Raw genomic sequence first — 21,415 nt, 5'->3', positions numbered from 1 at the left:
ATTTAATCGGGCTACGAATTGGGCTTATTGGGCCATAATGACTACTTATCAGATCAAGTAATGCAACCCTAAACCCACCCATCATACATATGAGAAGTGCCATGGATTTGATAAGTTAGAAGACCAACAATCTTCTTCTTCTTCTTTTTCCCCACTTCTTTTGTGGATAAAAACCAACAAGCTTTTCAACTATTGGAAAATCCAGAACAGCCCGTCATATGATGACAGTTAATTTGTAATCAATTGAAGGTGGAAAGGAAAGTTGAAATGACCAACTAATGGTTTAACTAGTTTAATATCCAAGCCCCAAATCTAACTACCAGTATTTTCCTGTTCTTTATGTTGCTGAGCTCAACAAACATCCAAAATTAATAAGTGTGCATCAAATTGGTTAAAATATTGACAGAAATAAGACAAAAGTGTCAAAATAATGTATCATTGATGGAGAGCCATGATTTTCTACGAAACTCCATATATGATATTTTCTCAACCATCAAATTTCATATCTTGTCAAGTAGTTTTTTTCAAGCTAGCTGGCCCAAGATTGACATCCTTACCTTTGGCTCCTCTTGCCATTACACTCATGAATAAATTTGCTTTCTCTACTCCCCCAACCCCCACAAAAAAAAAAAAAATCAAAGTTGGAATTCTTTGACCTTGCATTAGGGCCTTAGATTGGGTTTGGGCCCAGCTAAGGGGATGATTGTGAGAAAGAAAAAAGAAAAATGATTTAAGGGGAGAAAATTATTATTATCCTCTGAACTAATGCACTATAAAAGATAAAATCTCTTTTCTTGGCCCCCCAAAAAAGACAAAATCTCTTATCAACAAAAATTATTGATAGAAAATTGCTATTACCCCCTCATGTTTAATTTCTCTTGTCATCATCAAGCGAGCCACAAGGACTACGGCCCATAGGCCGAAGGGTTGGGAAAGGTGGGGAGACGGTGTGGGGGTTTGAACCCAAGACTTCCTTGATCTTACTGCCACAAATAATTCAATTGTCACCATTGTAAATAGAAGCACATCCACCCTCATGTTTATTAGTGTCAAGTGTCTATTAAATTTAGTATAAAATGTCCATTATACCCTACATTTTAATTAGCTTAAATTGGAAAAATAAAAAAGGGAAAATTACATGATTAGTTGATTTTAGATTTTCTTTTACAAAAGTAACCACTCAATGTTTCATTTAACAAAATTAGCTAAAACCGAGTTTGGGTTTATAAAACTAACCAAAATAGTGATTTTAATCCCTTTTGACATTTTTACCCCTTAAAACTAACCACATTGAAGAGAAAAATTACTATCTTGTTCAAAAGAAAAAAGTCACTAATTTTACATACCCTTTGGACATTTTCACCCCTATATTGGTATGTCAATTTTAGGGGTAAAATTGTTCAAAGGGATGAAAAATCATTATTTTTGTTAGTTTTGTAAATGTAAACTCAATTTTAACTAGTTTTGTTAAGTGAAACATTGAGTAATTACTTTTGTAAAGGGAAACCTAAAAATAGCTAATCACTTAATTTGCCCAAGAAAAAACAAAAGGAATATAACAAACCATATAGTTTTAAGAAATGGGTGAAGACAAACTCCCCCATCTATCTTTTACAATTTCGGGAACCATTTTCAAATCAAATTTGTAGAAATAGCTTCAAAGTAGAAAAGCCAAAGCATATGAAAAACAGGCAAAGGTGGTATCTCTTCACCCGCCACCTTAGGGGATTTTATTTGTTGCAGTGGCGGCAACTAGCAGTGAACCATTGTAATTTAGAACAATGGATCTAACGGTCGTAAATTAAAACATGGGGACCTAAGTGTAAATTAAAATTTTTTATTTTACTTTTTTAGCACATTTTAATTTTACAAAAAATAGATCCTTAAATCCAAGAATGAATTATGCGGGAATTAGAACCCATGACAGCTTCACTATTTAATTTGTGTTAGTCCAGGGTCCAACTCTTGACAAAAAAAAAATCCTCTCATCTTCTTATTAGATGTTTGGACCTATTATTCTTGACTAGGATGCTTTCGATGTGATGAGGAAGTGAGGAATTACAGTTGCTTAGAGGAATCGAGGTAAAAAAAAAGGATTTGCGTTATTATAGGTAAGTGGTTGAAGGTAATACTATGTATGGGGGTGTCAACGGTTCAAGTTGAGCCGGTTTCGGGCTGGGCCTAACTGTTTCGGGCCGAAAAGCACTCAGCCCAAACACGGCCCATTAATAAAATAACGGTTTCGGGCCGGTGCGGTTTGGGTTCGGGCTGACTAATGGTTTGGGGTAACGGTTTAGAATTAGGTTTACTAACAGTTTGGGTTCGGGTTTACTAGCGGTATGTTTTGAGTACTTTGTTGATGTGTGGAATTTATCAAGAGCATGTAAACACATGGAAGCATTAAGTTCTCTTCAAATATCTTGAGTTGGGTGTTCAAAACTAAAACATTTTTTTCTACAAAGAAGTAAAAATTATAGAACTAATATATACAAAAGAAAGTTGGCATCTTGATGAATTTTAATAGATTGTATTTGCTTACTCTCCTTCCTCTTCTTGAAACTTTTAAAAATGAATCAAAATAAAGCATTAAAGGATTTTCAAATGATAATACACTTGCTAAATATTTACTAAGCCCATCTTCCAAATGGCGAAGGCTTTGACAGGCTTGTTGTTTGCATATTTCAAAGCAAAACAATTAAGAAAACAAATAGAAACTTGGGGGTTTTCTTGTCTTTTACATTTAAATTTATTTTATTTTATTTATTTATAATAGATTTAACGGGTTGGTTTGGATTCGGGCTGGTTTCGGGCCAAACCGTTCGGGCTAGGGGGCCACACACGAGCTAGCCTAGCCCAGCCCGAACCATTGCGGGCTGAGGTTGTTCAGCCCAAACACAACCCATTAAGCTTCGGTGTGGGCCGGTTCAGGCTATAACGGGCCGGTTCGATCCGATTTTACAGGTTCATGTTAGGTTTTGACACCCCTAACTATGTAGTCACAAGATATTAAAAGCAATTTAAGAATTATGAATTATCTAATTATAACTTATTGAAATCTAATTATGGAGTGTAAATTGTACTATTGTGCCAATTTAAGAGACATTTTAGAATGCCTAGCCAATTTATATATATATTTTTTTGGTGTTTGATGTTTGCCATTTTATTTTACTGTGTCCCTTAAATATCCCCTAATTTTTATAAAAATACTTTGTTGTATTTTGGATTCCTTTTGATTTGATTTGATAATTTCTTTCTTTAATTCAACCTATCAAAATTTATATTACCAACAAAATATAAAACCCAAACAGATCAAAGACTCCCTCGCAAATACCAGAATGAAGAAATACAACCGAACGAAGGATCAGGTATGAAAGTCAAACTGCAGCTTTGTAACTTCCAAACTCAACATCGCTAACCTATCTGAGGAAGCCATATTTGGAGACAAAAGATCTTCAACTTCAATGGCTGCATCATCAGTGAAATCGGATCTCCGACGCTTCTTGACGTGACCACTGTCATCGTCGTCTTCATCGTCTTCAAGCTTTTCTTCAGGGTCGAGTTTATCATCGTCTCTACTGGAGAAATCTTCTTATCAATCACGCCAACTGGAAGGGATGATGAAGTTGATGGGGGGGTCTTAGGAGATGCAGAATGATCTGAAGACGGTAACTTCAATGGTGTTTGGGAAGGTTTCTTCTTTGAAGGCACTCTCCTTAAGCGGAAGTCAGGAAGAGAGACAAGGTAGAATAAACTGGAGAAGTACTCTAAGAGAGTGGAGGGAGATACAAGCAAAGCAAGAATTTGGGCTCTGCTACAAGGTTTGAAACTGCGCCGGAGAAGAAGGAAGGAGGGCAAAACCACAGAAATCTAATCTTAGGTTGTATATGGGTTGGGTCTGGCCCATCTGGTAACGAACACGAAGTTACCTAAAAAGTAAAAAGACATATTTACCCTTCTATAAAAGAAAGAAATTGTTAAAAAAAAGTACAAGAAAAAAAAAAATCTAAAAGGGCATAGGAGTATTTTGATAATGAAAATTACTAAACTGAAAACTGTATCGTGTCGGTCTATTTTGATATCTCTGGGGAGGCAAATGCAATGTCTAACTTTTTATTTTATTTTTTTTTTTCCGTTTTATTTTATTGAAAGTGACATGGATCAAACTTCCGAGGGTCCAAAAGAAAGTTACCTTAATTAATTATCATAAACATCTTTTGCAGCTCCAAATCTTTTTAGAATCATCCATATTAGGGATATGTCTTTCTTCCCCCTGCTTCACTTCCCTCCCTCAACAATCTGTTGACCATCAAGCTCACGGACAACAATTACTTACTATGGAGGTCGCAACTTGTTCCTCTCTTGAAGACTTATGACTTATTTTCTCTTGTGGATGGCTCCTCAATCTGTCCTCCTGCAACTACAGTCATTGAAGAAGATTCCATTCCTATATGCAAACCGAATCCTGCCTACAATTCATGGATTCGTCAGGACCAACTTCTCATATGTTGGCTTATTGCTTTGCTCACATAAACCGCTGATGCATAAATTGTTAGATGTTCTACTGCCAGAGCAGTCTGGCTTCATCTTGAATCTACCTATGCCACACCCTCTACAACAATGATTATGCAACTCGTCTTCCAGTTACAAAACATGAAAAGCGGTAATAGTATGATTCATGATTTTCTTCTTCGTATTAAGCATACTACTGATCAACTTGCAGCTGCTGGTAAGACTATTTCAGATGATGATATTTGTCTTCATGTTCTCAATGGATTGGACCCTGATTATTCGGCCTTTGTTACTTCTATTATAACTCGTGGCATTCATGTCACTTTTGCTGAGTTAAAAGGAATGTTACTCACTCAAGAAATTCGTCTTAAGAATGACTTAGCCTATGACTCCTCTTTACCTTTGGCTAATCTAGCTCAGATTGGCAATGCTCGCAATTATTGTCCTCCCTTTAGGGGTAGATCGCACAACAAAGGCAGAGTTTTCCATGGACGTTCTTCTAGCTATCGTCCTCCACTTGCCACTCCACCCTCTACTGGTGGTTACACACAATAGCAATCATCTCTCATTACTTGCCAAATTTGGGATTCGTCACGGCCATACAGCTCGTGATTATTATCAACGCTACAATCATGCTATTCAAGGTATAGCCAATGCTTCCCCCTGTGCATCTTTCCAAACTCTCTGGAGGACCTTATACAAACAACACTTGGTATCCTGACTCTGGGGCTACACATCATATCACCAATGCCCTTGACAATCTTCAACTTGCCTTATATTAGTACAGATCAAATTTTGGTAGGTAACGGTACAGGCTTGCCAATCACTCACACTAATACTTTTTCTCTCCCTACACAACATTCTCCTATTTTTCTCAATAAAGTTCTTCATGTCCCATCCATTCAAAAGAACCTTTTATCCATTTCCAAGTTTACTTGTGACAATAATGCTATCTTTGAGTTTCACCCTGACATGTTTATGTGAAGGATCGAGCAACAAGGACTTGTCTTCTCCAGGGAACCGTTAGGAATGGGCTTTACCAGATGCACGTGGGCGACTTTTCTCCACAAGCTTTCATTGGTGAATGAGCTTTTGTCTCCCAATGGCACTCCAGACTTGGCCATCTTGCCTTTAAATTAGTCCATCGTCTTGTTTCTCAATTTAGATTACCTATTACTTCTGAGAAAATTCAATTTTTGTGATGCTTGTCAAAAAGGAAAGAGTCATAAACTCCCCTTCTCCTCATCTACTTCCATTTCTAAAGCTCCTTTGGATTTGATTTATTCGCATGTGTGGGGACCCTCTCCTATTGCTTCTATTGATGGTTTTCTGTACTATGTTATTTTTGTGGATGCCTTTAGTAAGTACACTTAGTTGTATCCTATGCATTTAAAATCTGAGGTTTGTGGATGCCTTTAGTAAGTACACTTAGTTGTATCCTATGCATTTGAAATCTGAGGTTATTGGGATTATTCAACGGTTTAAATTACTTGTTGAAAATTTATTTTCCAGCAGGATTAAACGGTTTCAGAGTGATTGGGGTGGTGAATATATATCGCCCTGTATGTACCTTTCTCACTTCTTGTGGGATTGATCATCGCCTCCCTTGTCCTCAAACTCAATGGGGTTGTCGAGCGCCGTCATTGCCATATTGTTGAAATTGGCCTTACCTTGTTAATTTATTTTTCTTGCCCTAGAAAATTTTGGAACTATGCTTTTGAAACTGCAGTATTTCTTATAAATAGGACTCCTACCCCTGTTTTGGACAATGTTTCACCACACTACAAACTCTTCAAAGTCCATCCAGACGATGCCTCCTTTAGAGTTTTTGGTTGTGCATGCTACCCTTAACTTCGCCCTTATAACAAACACAAGCTAGAGTTTTGCTCTAGCATGCATGTTTTTCTTGGATACAGTCCTTGTCACCATGGCTATCATTGCTTCAATCCTCAAACAAGTAGACTCTTAATTTCCTGCATTCTGTTTTTTATGAAAAACAGTTTCCCTTTCACCATCCATCACCCACTGCGATTACCCATCAATCTCAACCACCTTAATTTACTTTCTCTTCTAGGCCCTCCTCTTGTGTTTCTTTCCCCTACTCCATCTCCTCCACCTCCGGTCCCACCACCCCCACCCCCACCCTTGGCCAAATCCCCTCCCCTAGAGGACCACGACTCCCCTCCCCAACTAACCCCCGTTTCTTCCCATAGGCCCCACACCTCCACCTCTTCCTTATCCTCTTCTCCCTCTTTGGATAGCTTAATTGACCTTCCTTATGACTCTCAACCTCCTTCTCCTTCCCACCTCATCCAAACTCTCTTCTTAACACTCATCCCATGGTAACTCGCTCCAAAGCCCACCATCCACCCAGAGCCATACTTACATCTATCTTTGATGATACCCAAATTGAGCCTACCTCTTTCACTACTGCCAATAAATACCCTCACTGGCGAATGGCTATGGATGATGAATTTAATGACCTAATAAAGAATGGCATTTGGTCTCTTGTCCCTCATTCTCTTCAGACAAATGTTATAGGTTGCAAGTGAGTGTTTCGAATTAAAAGGAAGGCTGATGGTTCAATTAAAAAATACAAAGCCTGCTTAGTAGCCAAAGGGTCAATCAACAAGAGGGTTTTGACTACAATGAAACTTTTAACCCTGTTTTCAAACCAACTACTATCCGCCTGGTTCTATCTCTAGCTGTCTCCCACTCTTGGCCTATTCGCCAACTAGACATCCAAAATGCCTTTCTCCATGGCTTTCTAAATTAAATAGTCTACATGAAACAACCACCAGGGTTTGCTGACACTCTTCATCTTGATTATGTTTGTTGCCTTCACAGATTTCTTTATGGTCTCAAATAGGCCTCTCGCGCTTGGTTTGATTGTCTTAGTTCCTTCTTATTGGAATTTGGTTTTGTTGGACCTAAAACTGACGCTTCTTTTTCATTTATCATGATATTTCTGGTACACTTTTTATCTTAATTTATGTGGATGACATCATTGTTACTGGCAGTTCTAAAGTGTTGCTATCCAAATTCATGATTGTTATTGCCTCTGTCTTTGCTGTCAAAGATCTTGGTTTCTTCCATTATTTTCTTGGAATGTCTGTATCTTTATTCCTTAATGGTCTTCACATTTGTCAACAACAATATATTATTGACCTTCTTCACAGGGCCAACATGAGCGATTGCTAGCTTGTTACCAATCCTCTTTTTCCCTCTACCTAGTTGAGCAAATTTTCGGGGGAGCTAATGGTTGATCCTACACTGTACAGAAGTATTGTGGGGGCCCTATAGTATGCTACTATGACTCGTTTTGACATAGAGTTTGCAATCAACAAAGTCTATTAGTTTATGCAAAGTCCAACCCTTGATCATTGGTCTACTGTCAAAGGATTCTGTGGTACTTAAAGGGTACACTATCTCATGGAATAGTCATCAACAAATCCTCTAATATGACTTTTAACAACCTTTTCTAATGCTGATTGGGCTGGATGCCCTGATGATCATAAGTCTGCTTGTGGTTATACTGTCTTTTTGGGGCCCAACATCGTCTCTTGGAGTTCTTAAAAACATTCCACTGTTGCTTGCTCCAGTACAGAGTCTGAATATCGAGCTATTGCTAATGCTGCTGCTGAGCTCACTTGGCTACAATCTCTCCTTCATGAGCTTCATATATTCCTAAGTGCTGCTCCTGTACTCTGGTGTGATAATATCGGTGCAACCTATCTCACTGCAAATACCGTCTTTCATGCTCGTACCAAACATATGGACATTGACTTCAACTTTGTTCGTGATAAAGTTGTCAAAGGAGATCTTCATGTTCGTTTCTTATCTACTAAGGATCAACTAGCTAACATCTTCATCAAGCCACTATCTACTCCACGTTTCAACACCTTGCTGGCCAACCTCAAGGTCACTTCACCTCCCTTGAGTTTGTTGGGGCATATTAGGGATATTTCTGGAAAATCAACCACAACCTTAGCTGCCACTCCATCTCAAGCTTATGCAGCTAGGGTTGCTTCCAAGAGTTCCACCGCTGTTAGAAGTCCCACAACTGATTAAACACCAGTTCTTACATTCAAGGCTTTCCAGAGTTCCACCGTTGTTAGAAGTCCCACAACTGATCAAACACCAGCTACTACATTCAATAAGAACTCTACAATTGGTACTCACAAAGACTCTAGTCAACCCAAAGAAGAATTTGATACTGATTGACACAAAACCCTAGTCAATATTTCATATAATCTAAAACACCTACTTTCATGTAAACCAAAACACTGTAACTCAAGAGTCCTAGAACCACAACTACAAGAGCTGTAGATCACTGATGAAGAAGGACTCTATTTCTATATAAAGCCATGTACACAACTCTTTGTAAATTGATGTGAATGCTATACTTGTTCTCTCTCTCACACACTTTCTCTCCTCCTTTTCTCCACGTCTCTCTCTTCAACTATCATTATTTAACAGTCCAACAACCTTGATCATCTCAATGGAGTTTGATGAATGACTAAACCATCCAAACCAAATACCAAGTTACTTAGCTTGATGAAACCCAAATTGGATTTAAAATGAAGAGCAATTTTTAACTTTTACTTACTTCCACTTCCTTGGCAAGGCTTTACATTGTATAGTTTTTTAAACTTAAAAACTTTTACTTCATAGTTAGTCAAACGATGACTCTATAAAATTTTCATTTCAGCTTTAACGGGATGCATAGATCACATAAGACCTCAGATGCTCTTTTCTATGGATGCATCATAACTTAGACTCCCCCGTAGGGGAATACCATGATTAAGCATTGAGTCTACTACCATAGCAACTGAGTATTCGTGATGCTACCTTGCTAATTAAGCTTGTTGAATGACATCAATTAGCATCCGTAAACATTATTTGAGAACAAAATCATTATGACATAGGACAAATGTTATTGATGCAATGATGCTAGAAAAGGAAAGAGTACTAGGACAAATGTTCTTCCCATGAACTCCAGCGACAATTCAACTAGATACGGTGCTGCAAAATAGGTGTATCAGAAAAAAAGGTCTGGTCATTTACAAAAATATACTATTAAATATGATTTTTTTTTTAAGAAAACTATCAAATTTTTTTACCTTTTATAAAAAACCATGAGTGTCCTGCAACAATAGTTACCCTTATTACACCTAAACTATCAAGTTCTTTTTATTAATGATAAAGCAAAAAAGCAACTCCATACATCCATGACTAGCTAAACCTGAACCTTCGGAGCTCCGTTGCATATGTTAGGTTATTCCCCCTACAGGAGAATGTATAAAGATATGATCAACTATTTCAATGTATGTACATTCCATATCAAAAGAACTTTCCCACGAAATAATATTGCAATAGTGAATAAATCTCACGTTATGGAATGTACATAAATTGAAATAGTTTTCTAATATCAATGTTTTTTTTTTTTTTTGGATCTTTGAAGGACATTATTTCTATTGATGACCAAGAGCCTTCCCATGAAATGCCTTCGATTGAGTTGATTTTTGTATTTGATTTGAGATGCTTGGATGATATAGTTTTGTATAATTTTCCCTTTTCCTTGCTAAACATATATAGGTGGGGAAGTGGGGAACGTATTTTTAATATACTTTAGTACTATTTTAGAGGAAGTGTTGACCTATTAACATGCTTTCCGACCAACTTCATAAGAAAGAATGAATGGGAAGAGCCTTTTTTAAGTTTCAAACTTTGAAGCATGCTTTTGGATAAAGTAGGTTTATGGTTTTTTATAGTCAACTGGCTCCACCCCCACCCATCATATGTTCATTTCAGCCCTATTGAATTCAAAAATAACACCATTGTTGTGGGAAGCATGTGATATACCCTTATCTTCTTTCCCTTCAGTTCCTTTTTGTGGTAGGGGGAGTAGGTGACAATACATGGATTGATGGGTTGCACTTCTTGGTCTGGCTCAATTTGGGTAAGCTAGCTAGGTGCAGAGAAATTAAATTCCTTACAGGGTTAGGAGTTGGACATTGAAAAATTAAAAAAAATATATTAATTTGTCCTCGAGTAAAAATGTAACTAAGCATAGAAAACACAATCTTAGCCAACTAAGGGAATGGAGTCATATTCTATTATGCACTACTTGTTCAAAACCTTGCCACAAAACAACTTCATTTAGAGATAAACAATGTTGTTGATTCTTTTATCTGGACAAACACTCTATCGAATAGAAGATATCTCATTGTTATATGGAATGTAATGCTGTATCCCCTTGATCATCTGGTGTCGGCAAGAGCTCGGTTGTGGGTAGCTAACTACCATTTTACAAGAGATGGAGAGTCATGCGCTTCTGAAATAAAAATCTTCTTTGAACACATCTCTTTGTGTTGTGCATAATAGTGCAGCATGAGCGAAAATCACCTAAAAAATCTAATTTGATGGGTGAAATTTAAGCCTTCATCTAAGAGTATCCTTAGGGTTGAAATGGACCAATCCTCTACCTGCTCATAGAAACCCCCCAATTCACGACCAACACTCTTTTCTTTTTTTAAAAAGAAAACCCATCTTACCTATTGATTCATACATCCTTCTCTTGATCTCAACTCTCTCTTCTCCTACACTTCAACAATGTCTCCAAGATTCTACTAGAGTAGCAGATTCGAAGATCATCAACCTCATTTCCTTGAAGCACATTTCCTCTGCAAGAGGCCTCTCCATGATAATAGAGACATTCTCGTGTACAGGTTAGAACTCAAGAGTCGCAAACAAAACCGTTTATACTTTATTGTTTATTTTTTTTCTTTTCTTTTGGTTTTGCTAATTAGACTGATGAAGTAAATAGAATCTATTTGCAGAGGAGATATATACTCCATTCCATAGCAAGAAGTGCATGCAAGAGCAAATAGAGATGGATGAAGCTAAAAGGAATAACTGGAATCTCTCAACTAGTTCAATGAAATCTCTAAGGAAGAGTAGCAAGCAGAAGAAAAATATTCTTATCAACATAATGTGCCATTGCATTTTATGTTGATTAGAGTTTGCATCAAATGTATGCCAAAATGACATTTTTAAAGGACAACTTTAACAAAAGATGTATAAAGTTCTCAGCAGCACCCTAATGTATATATATTCATGTCCGCACAACGGCACAAGACCTAATATCATCGTACATAAAAGTGCGTGAGCTCAAGAAGTATGAGGTTTAATTGAGATGCATAGAATTATATATCATTATGTGTTAGATGTACATTCTTTTTTGGGTAACTATTAGATGTTCATTAGTACCTTAATTGCTATGTACAATTAACAACAATAATTTTTTTTATTTTTTAAGTTTGACAACAATGACAAGACGCCTAAGAATGATGGTGCTTGTTAAATGCAATTTTTTCATAAAGGAAAAAGAAGAAACCTTCATAATTTTTCCTTTTCCATGAAATTGAGGAAACCCATTGTATCATATGAGATCAATAAAACATAGAAAGGGTTAAATTAAATCACACCACACAAAGTACAAACCCAACAACCAAAAGAAAATGGCCTAGAAAAAAAAAAGTGAAAACCTTATTTACATTCTCTTTCATGTTCAAATGTTTTGGAGTTCAAAGTAGGGACACTTTTCAGGGGGACTTGTTCTTGTATTTTGTGTATCAGAGGTATATCTGCATGATAACTCTTGTGAAAGGAAAAATGGTTGGTGAGTCCAGTACTGAGCAGTGATGACTGATGAGTTCTGAGTTCTGGGTTGAATATATGTGGTGAGTGGAGAAGGAGACGTAGGTTGAGCAGAGCATGACGAGAAGACCTTCGTCATCATCAATCATCAAACTCAATTATCCCTTTGCTATCAAACAGACCTCCCAAGTCCCAACTGCATTTTCTCACTTGCACCGATTCTGAAGCAATCAATTCTCCTCTTCCATGGTATTTCCTTACTTAGGGTTTATCTAAGTGTTTCACTTCCCACGAAAAAGATCCCCACTCCTTTTCTTGGTAACAACAAATAGCTATCACCCCCTCTCTCTCTCTCTCTCTCTCTCTCTCTCTCTCTCTCTCTCTCTCTCTCTCGCTAGTGTTCACAAACCAAGCCACATAAACTAACAAACCAGAAGAACCAAATGAAGAAAAATAAAAGGAAAATAGAAGAAGAGAAGAAGTGGGTTGTTGGAAGTAAGTTAAAGAGACCTGTGTTCAAGAATATTAACATTGGTTCTTTGTCTCTTAATAGTCCCAGAAGAATCATCACTTGTTGTTCGCTCCATTACTGCTTTCAATGCTTCTTGAATTGAGCTAATGGAGTACTGTTGTTGTTGTTGTTCATCATTGGTATTGGAACCATCATCTTCCCCTGTGATGAACAAAACGTTCTTAACACGTCCACCAAGTGTAGTAATCTCAGCTTTCAGAGTTCTTAACCGGAGAGCTTTCAAGGTTTTGATAAGGTCTGGTAAGAGATCAGACCTATCTTCACAGCATAAAGAAGCTTTGATCATGAATTTTCCATCTTCATCTGATGCATCCACAGTGAGTTCATCTATCTCAGTTGGTACAGGACTTGCTTCAGCTATCTGTGATGTCTGTCGTTTCAGTTCTTTCACATGTTGGATCACTTCTGCTAGCAATGAAGCTTTATCCGTCTATAACCAAAACAGCCCACAAGCAATACCATTAAACCACAAGATACAACAATAAAATCAAAATTATAGTGAGACTGTGATAGAAGATTGAGAGAAATAGTTGTGGGCTTTGTGGGGTGGAAACTGTGGAAGAGATGGGAGATGGGTTGCAGATTATTTTATTTTATTAAGATTTTTGAAAGGCGTGAAGAGGATCTAATGGGTATTTTCAGAAGGAATTTAAAGAGTTTAAAGTGCACGCTCTATAAGACTGACAAGGATGCTTGTTTGTCTTTCTTTCTTTCTCTCCTTTAGCTGGTCACCGGCAAGAAATTTCTATGAAAGCTTTTCAGCTGCTCTATTGTTCCTCTTTTTCATATCAACTGAACAACTTCTACGCTTGGTTTACTCTTCCTCGGAAATATAAATTTATGTCAGTCAGAACCCAACAGAACTATGAAGCAGAAGAAGCAGAAGAAGAAGAAGAAGACTACGAAGAAAGAGAAAAGAAGAAAACATGGCTTACTGCATATACTAGCTTTCTACTAATCTGATTTTATTTCGAGAAAATTAGAAAAAAAAATTTGAATCAAAATGGTCCAGAAAGGTTGGAATAGAAGGGCATAAGAAAAAACCCAATTGAAAAAACAGAAAAATGTAAGCGTGGAAGTACGTTTAGATTGTTTTTCCTTTGGTAATCTGTTGATCATGATGTACTTACTTTAGTGGTGTTGGGAAGCAAGCTGCGTAATTTAGCAAGATGGTTGTTGATTCTCTCTCTTCTTCTTCTCTCAGCTTCGCTATGGCTTTTAGAAGCCGCAAGCGCCTTTGCATCCATAATTTCTTGGGCTGTCATCTTACCCAACTCAGCTTGAAAGCCGAATTGTGAAGAACTGTGATGGAGACCACCGGAGACGTGTGGGTCTGATAAGATCCTGAGATGATCGGATGATTGACCTTCGTAAGCAAACTGAAGTGCAGAAGCTCTTCTGTTGAATAAACCACCCAAAGATGATGACGGATTTGGTGAAGCAAAGAAGGAATCATGATCTCGAACCGAGTTATTGGAAAAGGAAACCGGGTTGAACGTGTGAACTGGAGGGAGAGACCATGGAATGATAGGAGAGACATCAGGGAAGATTAACCCTCCTCCACCACCACCTCCTACATACCCATCAGAGCTACTGAATTGGTGTTGTTGCTGATGAAGCTGCTGTTGATGCTGTCGAAGAAGTAGCTGTTCTTGGTAGCTTTGGATGTTGTAAATCTGTGAACACTCACCTCGATCTTCTTCTTTCTTGGCACACATCTCTTATCTTTCTCTAGAAACCTATGTCGATAACCTCAAAGCCAGCTATTTACCTCAAACTCTCTTGAAGTCAATATCGATCTTATTTTTCTCTGAAGAAAGATTGGAACTTGGTTCACTCTAACTGGAGAGATCAGAGATGGAAAAAAACAGAAGCAAAATATAGGACTGATGAAAGAAAGAGGAGGAGAAGAAGAGAGAAAGTGAGACAGACTTTGCTTCAGATGTGATGTTGTGGGCTTGTGATACAGTGGGGTGAAGAGGAGGTGTCGTAATCCTCTCTCTCTCTCTCCGTGTGTAGTCGTGTGGTACCCAAAAAGAACAAGAGAGAAAAGCCAAGCTTAGAGTTCTCTCTGCCTCTCTTATCTTTTGTTGGGTTCTTCCAAGTTTGTTGCCACATATGTGACCCTCTTTTATCCTCCACTCCCAAGCTTTTCTTTTCTTTAGCGTTTGCCCTCTTTTTTGTTCCTTTCTTCTGTTCTCTGAACAACCCACCTCTCTCTCTCTCTCTCTCTCTCTCTCTCTCTCTCTCTCTCTCTCACTCTCAGTTTCTCTCTCTACATGTCTATCTCGAAGTCTATAAAATCTATGATGACTAGCAAGTATAATTATGTATGTACACTAGAGTGGGTGTGGGACTGTGGGTAGGGTAGTCTCCTTTGCTTTAGTCTTACGGCAATCTCTCTTTCTGATTAAGTTTTGAACCAAGGGCAAAAATGATAGCTCTCGAGTTGGTCAGGTTGATCAGCTGTGTTGTTCTATCTAATTGTTCCTTGTTGGTGTTGTTGTCACCCTTTTTTTTAGTTCTTAATCATGGGTTGTCGTTAAGTCTTACAAATACTAAAAAAAAAATGAGTGAGTGAGAATGGAGAGATGATGTTGGTGTGGTGTTTGTGATTGGTTTAAAGTGAGTAATTAGTGTTGTGTATGAGAGCGAGCTAGTGCTGGTGCGGTTGGGGCAGCAGCAGCAGAAGCAGAAGCCAGCAGGAGCTGAGCGCAAGGCCAAGGGGGAACAGAATCACAAACACAAAGCATAAATAAATAAAAACACAGTGAAGGCACGACACACCGATTGTCGACCGACCAAAGACCAAAGGCCCAGCCCCAGCCCCAGGGCTAATCATGATAAAAGCTTACCAACCTCGGTCAAGCCCCCACGTTCTTCCACACACACACACACACAAGAGTCTGCCTCACTATTTCCACGCCACCTCTTTCTGCTTCCCCAAAACCATGTAATCATTTTGTCTTGGAACGCACTCCTTCTACCCCTCACTCTCTCTCTCTTCTCGTTCCTTCCTGAGCTGAGAGAGCCTGAGAGAGCTCGAGAGGGCTCTCCACATTCCTCGATTTCAGTTACTCAATTTCATGCCTTTTATTGGTCTTTTTGAACACTTTATTGAAAATACAAAATAAATCATCCGCACATATGACCTTATCTTACTCTCTTATGGGTTTATCTATCCAATCTGAATCTTTCGATCTAAGGAACTTTGGGGAAAAGAACGAAAATTGTTTTGTCAGTGGCTCTGTAAGTTGTATTGATTATTCTCCCACAGCTTACTATCATTGAGAATTCATGCCAAGTTGGCATTTCCTGCAATGATTATCAATATATATATATATATTTTTTGTAGGTAATCGATTATCAATTTTTTGTAAGAACGCAAAATTCTTGCCCTGCATCATTCACATATCGAAGTGGATGATAAGTGTAGAATAGATTGTATGAAATCCCCAAGAATGTCGCCAAGTTCCAATTTTTTTTCTTTTCCATTTTGAATAAAGTGAACTAAAGTAGTATACATATATTCGTGAATCAAAACGCTTAACACTGCAACAATAGTTGCTCCATATGCACTCAATTTCACTGGTTTTTCTGTCGAAAGATAAACTAAGAATAAATAAATCAACAGCCCCTAACACCATGGACAATGGCAGCTACTTGACCCGAAGTTGTAGGCATCCCATATCAACTCCCTCTGAATATATTCAAGCCACTCCCAATAGGGTCAATCAAAGTCTAATCTTTTGCGGCTGATATCTTAAAATAATCAGCAATTGATAAATTCTTTCCAAAAATAGTTGGTGATCTTCCAATCGATGCTCTCTAAGTAACCTTGCAACCCATACCAAAGTAGCAAGGCATGGGATCCAGAATGCCTGCATTGCCAACGCAATAGACAAGGCACTGTTTCAATCAGTAATTTCCCCACACCTACAACACGGGCTGCTGCCAAACCTTTCATCATAACTCCTCACCAAATTGAAATATGTATTGAAACTAGTGAACTCATATTAGCTGATGACCTTTCATTTGTAAGTAGTTTTGATCTTTTTCATGTAGTGTTTTGGTCATTTTAGTGTATGGGTTGGCAATTTGTATATTTGTTCTCCAAATAACTCTAATTGTGTTGTACGTAGAGGTGTAAATGGATATTCGAAATCTGCTTTCAAATTCGCATCCGCATCCGTTTAAGGGTATCTAAATCCGTCCGATTATTAATAGGATGCGGATATGGTATACCCCTTTCTTACTGATTAGTATCCGTCCGATAAAATTATCCAATTAAGTTACTTATTTAAATTTTTTTTCTTATTTTTAATTTTTTTTTACCTTTGATATGTGACTAATTTTTTTAGATTTTCTACTGATATAGCCATCAAAATTGTTAAATTCTTAAATTTCAAACATAACCTTCACAAATAAAATGGTAGACATGCAAACAGGTAGTTGAAAACTTATATTCAATCTGTATTCATAACCGTTTAGAAGAAACAACTTAAGAAAATAATTATCCGATTATCATCCGAATCCGACTGAATCCGTCCGAAAACCTATAGGATATTATCCGAATCCATTCAAATATAACAATATGTGGATATGGTATTACCACTATCCGATCCGTTTACACCCCTAGTTGTACGAGGATTGAGTCCCCTCACATGCAAAACCCATCTTATTACTTACCCACTAGTCTTTTTTTTATTATTAGAAAGACTGAAATTTTATAACCAAAGAAAAGAAAATTTTACATGACAAACGTATAGAGATCATCAAAACAAATTTCAATATCTAAAGCCTCAAATTCAAAGCTCAGAGTCTAAACAAATTAAAATGTGGCTCTTTGCATATCATCCCAGCCTGTTTCCCTCCGAATATGTCCTTTCCCTTTGATGCGAAGCTTGCAAGAAAATCTACTACTAGATTTGCCTCACAAATATTTTTTTTATCTTCCACTCTACCGTCTCTAGATATCGTTGCAATGCTTGCATCTTTGCATGATAAAACCATGGCAATCTCCTTTTGTTTACAGCCATAACCACTACTATTAAACCCGTCTCATTCCAGAGCTTTGAAATGTTGATTAACTCCCTAGCCATTGACCAGCCCCTCAAGCACAGTTTCATAGCTGGATCACACTCAAATAACAGCAGAAATATTTCATCATTGTTGGATATATTGCTGTCCCCAAACAAACCACCAGCACCAACATGTCCTGGAACACTGCTAATAAAGAGCCATCTATGTTCAGTTTGAGCCACCTGACCTAAATAAGCACCCAATGTACCTCAATCGTAGCCTTTACTGGTTGTATTTTGACCTAAACACCTAACCGAATCCAACCCCCCACCCCATTGCACTCCAAAAGAAGAGGAAAACTGCTGCCAAAAGTTTTGAATGAAACCACACGCCACAAACAAGTGATCAAACTATCAAAGCTCCCTTCTGCACACTCACCTAGAGAGCAACACGACGCAAGCTGAATTCCTCACCGCTCTTCCCCACTAGTCATTTTAGGTCTTCCTCTACTTCTTTTACTTCAATCGAACGTACTCACTCTTCCTTTTATGCATCTATTAGTGTTTGCTGAAAATGTCAATAGTACCTCAAGTGGCTCTCATGAAGTTTATGCTTTTCTGATGCAACTCTCAGATCAATTCTAATACAATCTTCCGCTTTGGACTAAAGACCTCGAGATTGTATCCAATTTGAAGTAGGTTTGATAAGTCGGTGTGAGTTGAATCCATTTGATGGACGTTGTAACCATGAATAGAACTCCTCCTAAGATTTTCAAGATTTTATCCAATTTGAAGTAGGTTTGTACGTTTAAGGTTAAACCTATAATCAAACCATTTAACTCAACGAAAATAAAACCAAAGGTTTTAGTTAAGCAATTGTACTCTCAGACATTAAGGAAATATGTTCAATACTGAGGCCTATAAAGCTCCTGGTCATGTTTTGAGATATTTGCAGGGCAAATATAATTAAATGTGTTATTATCAAATATCTTCATACTTTGTATTCCATCTCACACTCTTCCTTTGAGATTACGCATACTTTGATAATGGCGGTCCCTAGCGAAGAGAAAGCAATGCCAATAAAGGATTTTAGCCTGTGTACATAATCTTATAAAATCATTGATAAGTTATTGGAAAATCAAGTGAGACCATTTCTTCATAGAGTTGGGTCCCCCATTAAGAAACCTTTATTAAGAATAGACAAATTACTATTTTGTCAAACTAAAAGGTATATAGCAATGGCGCCCTTGCAGCCCCGCTAGGTAATGTTCGGACTTTTGAGTTCGACCTATGCAAGCATTAATAGACAAATTACTAACAATCTTATTATTTTCCATTGAAAGAAGAAAATATATGTATTGACTGTACTCAATGTGAGACAAGTTTCTCTCTATTTTTAATATTAGGGTTACAAGTGTTCAAAGAAAACTCAAAAACAAATTACAAAAGCCCTAGAGTTTGAGAAGAACTTTAAGTTCCATAATTGCTAGGGTTGATATCTCCTTAAGCTTAAGTTGTGAAGAGTGGAGTTTGAGTAGCACTCTGAGTTGGAATGGGACTCTAACATTCCAAGGGATTCTTATCCTTTACAACCATTTCATGTTTTTGGAAACTATAAGTTAGAGAAGATCGGTGATTTGAAACATCAAAGCATAAGATAAGATTAATGAGGATATGTAAGGAAATTTTTTGAGTGCTTAAGATTTAGCCAAGGTTAGCATGGGAGTGCATTGATCGGAGGATATCGCATTGCTTTCGTGAAGCGAATTTGATTGCAGATTTCCTTGCAAAAACTACAACAAAGGATCAGACTTTTCTCCTATTGGGAGTGGCCTGAATATGTGCTAAGGGAACTACAGTGGGATGCAATGGAGTCCCAAGGTTCAAGTTTGGCTAGATATGTTTGGATGGAAAATGGTATTCACTTTATCACTGATAAAAGAACTTGTGAATTTGGGTGTGTTAAGGGCAACTGTTGTTGTGAGAGTGAGTGTTCAGTTCCTGTTGAGTGTGTAATGTTTATTTCTTATAAAAATTAATAAAATCTAACCCTTTTATTAACAAAGGTTAGCATGGACAATTTTATTATTTTTCATCCTATCCTATAAAATTTGGGTAGTAGTTTTCAAATATATTATCCTTTTCAAGAGATACATCATAGGCATTCGTTTAATCAATGTTTTTTCATGACAATGGAAGTTTCTCACATCTTAAAAGCATATAGAAGTATAGATTTTTAAATGTAATAAGTTTGGTATGAACTATCTTTGGAAGTCTATCTTACTCATTCACGATTTATTCCGTAAGACTCATTAGATGAACATTACTGGTACGAATCATGGATAGAATCGATCCATTACCAATTTGCCCTAATCAAACCTTGTGTATGGCTCAGGAGCATGGAGATGCTCAAAATCAATTGTCATCTGATTAATTGTTCTTGAATCTGAGCATCGACTGTGATAATAATAAAAGCAAGACACTGTAAAAAATTCATGTAAGAGGAAGCATTAGATCCAATATGAAAAGCATGATATATATCGCTATCCACAATCAAAAGCCTTATATCCCTCATAATTATAAATTTGACATTAGTCCTGTAACGGGATAGTCGAAATACACCTCCGAATTTGCATTCATATTCGTTTAATGGTGTCAGTATCCGGAATTTTTCTTACCGGAAAATATTTGTATCCATCCGATAAGCAACTCGATTTGGATAATTGTTTATCAGATCGGATAATATCTAGATACAGTAAAGTATTCAACATTTTTTTCTCTGAAAATGGATGGTAATCGGATTCGGAAACTGGCAATCGACAACCGGATAATCAGAAATTGAAAATTATCTTGTTAGAAAAAATATTAAACATTCTTTTCTCTTAAAAATGGTTGATAATCGGATTCAGAAACTGGTAATCGGTAATTGAAAATTGGAGATCAGAAATTTTTAAAAAAATGATAATCCCCAATCAATACTCGAATAGTTTATTGGATCGTATTATAATCGGATATCCAGTAAAGTTCTGGATTCGAATTCGGATGCCTTCTCAAAATTTCACCGTATTCGGATTTGGATACGGATAGCGGTTTTGTTTGTCGGATTCAAATACTAGTGATTCCGAACCTAATATGATCCTTATACAGGTCTATTTGACATGTTTCAGATGAAGAGTTATTATTGCCTGAAGAGTTATACTAAGAAGCATAATTATACCGATTACTGTTATAGCAGGCAAGATTAGACCAACCATAGTGTCCTACAGCCTCTTCATGGAAATTTTATTACACATGTAATGAGTCACATTAGAATTCTGATGATTTGACATGGCCATATCTGCAATATGAGTAAAAGAATCAGTAGATGAATTATCTCTGATTTGAACTTCTTGAGTTAGTAACATAACATGAAGTTCAAAGTATGTACCGGAATGCCTCGTATGGAAATAGAGGTAACAAAGGGAATTTATCCATTTAATAGAAGACTATCCATTTCCTTGTAGATGTGTGACATGTGTTCCAACATCTCATCAAATGGTTGAAATCATGATATTGATCTGGTAACAAAGGCAATGTAATTAGGACAAAGTCCATTAAGTGCATATAAACAGAGATATTCATCACTCACTAATTTGACAGTTGCTGCTAATTGGTGTGCTATGTACTTAATTTTCAACAAGTATTCATAGAT

The 21,415-nt window shown here is 37.2% G+C and overlaps 1 protein-coding gene across 1 annotated transcript; it reads right to left on the bottom strand.

Annotated features, from left to right (window-relative positions):
- Window positions 1-11,858: 11,858 nt before the first annotated feature.
- On the bottom strand, window positions 11,859-14,888 carry LOC149012412 (transcription factor bHLH30-like). Its single transcript, XM_089160030.1, has 2 exons — window positions 13,834-14,888; window positions 11,859-13,133 (listed from the first exon to the last, which is right to left on the bottom strand). Exons 1-2 carry the CDS (start codon window positions 14,419-14,421, stop codon window positions 12,672-12,674), a joined length of 1,050 nt encoding a protein of 349 aa, XP_089016156.1. The 5' UTR covers window positions 14,422-14,888; the 3' UTR covers window positions 11,859-12,671.
- Window positions 14,889-21,415: the final 6,527 nt, after the last annotated feature.

This window comes from Hakea prostrata, chromosome 6 (assembly GCF_041222555.1).
Source record: "Hakea prostrata isolate BN-2017 chromosome 6, UWA_Hpros_2, whole genome shotgun sequence".
In the NCBI taxonomy this organism is placed as follows: domain Eukaryota; kingdom Viridiplantae; phylum Streptophyta; class Magnoliopsida; order Proteales; family Proteaceae; genus Hakea; species Hakea prostrata.
This window is presented reverse-complemented; position numbering and strand designations above follow the sequence as displayed.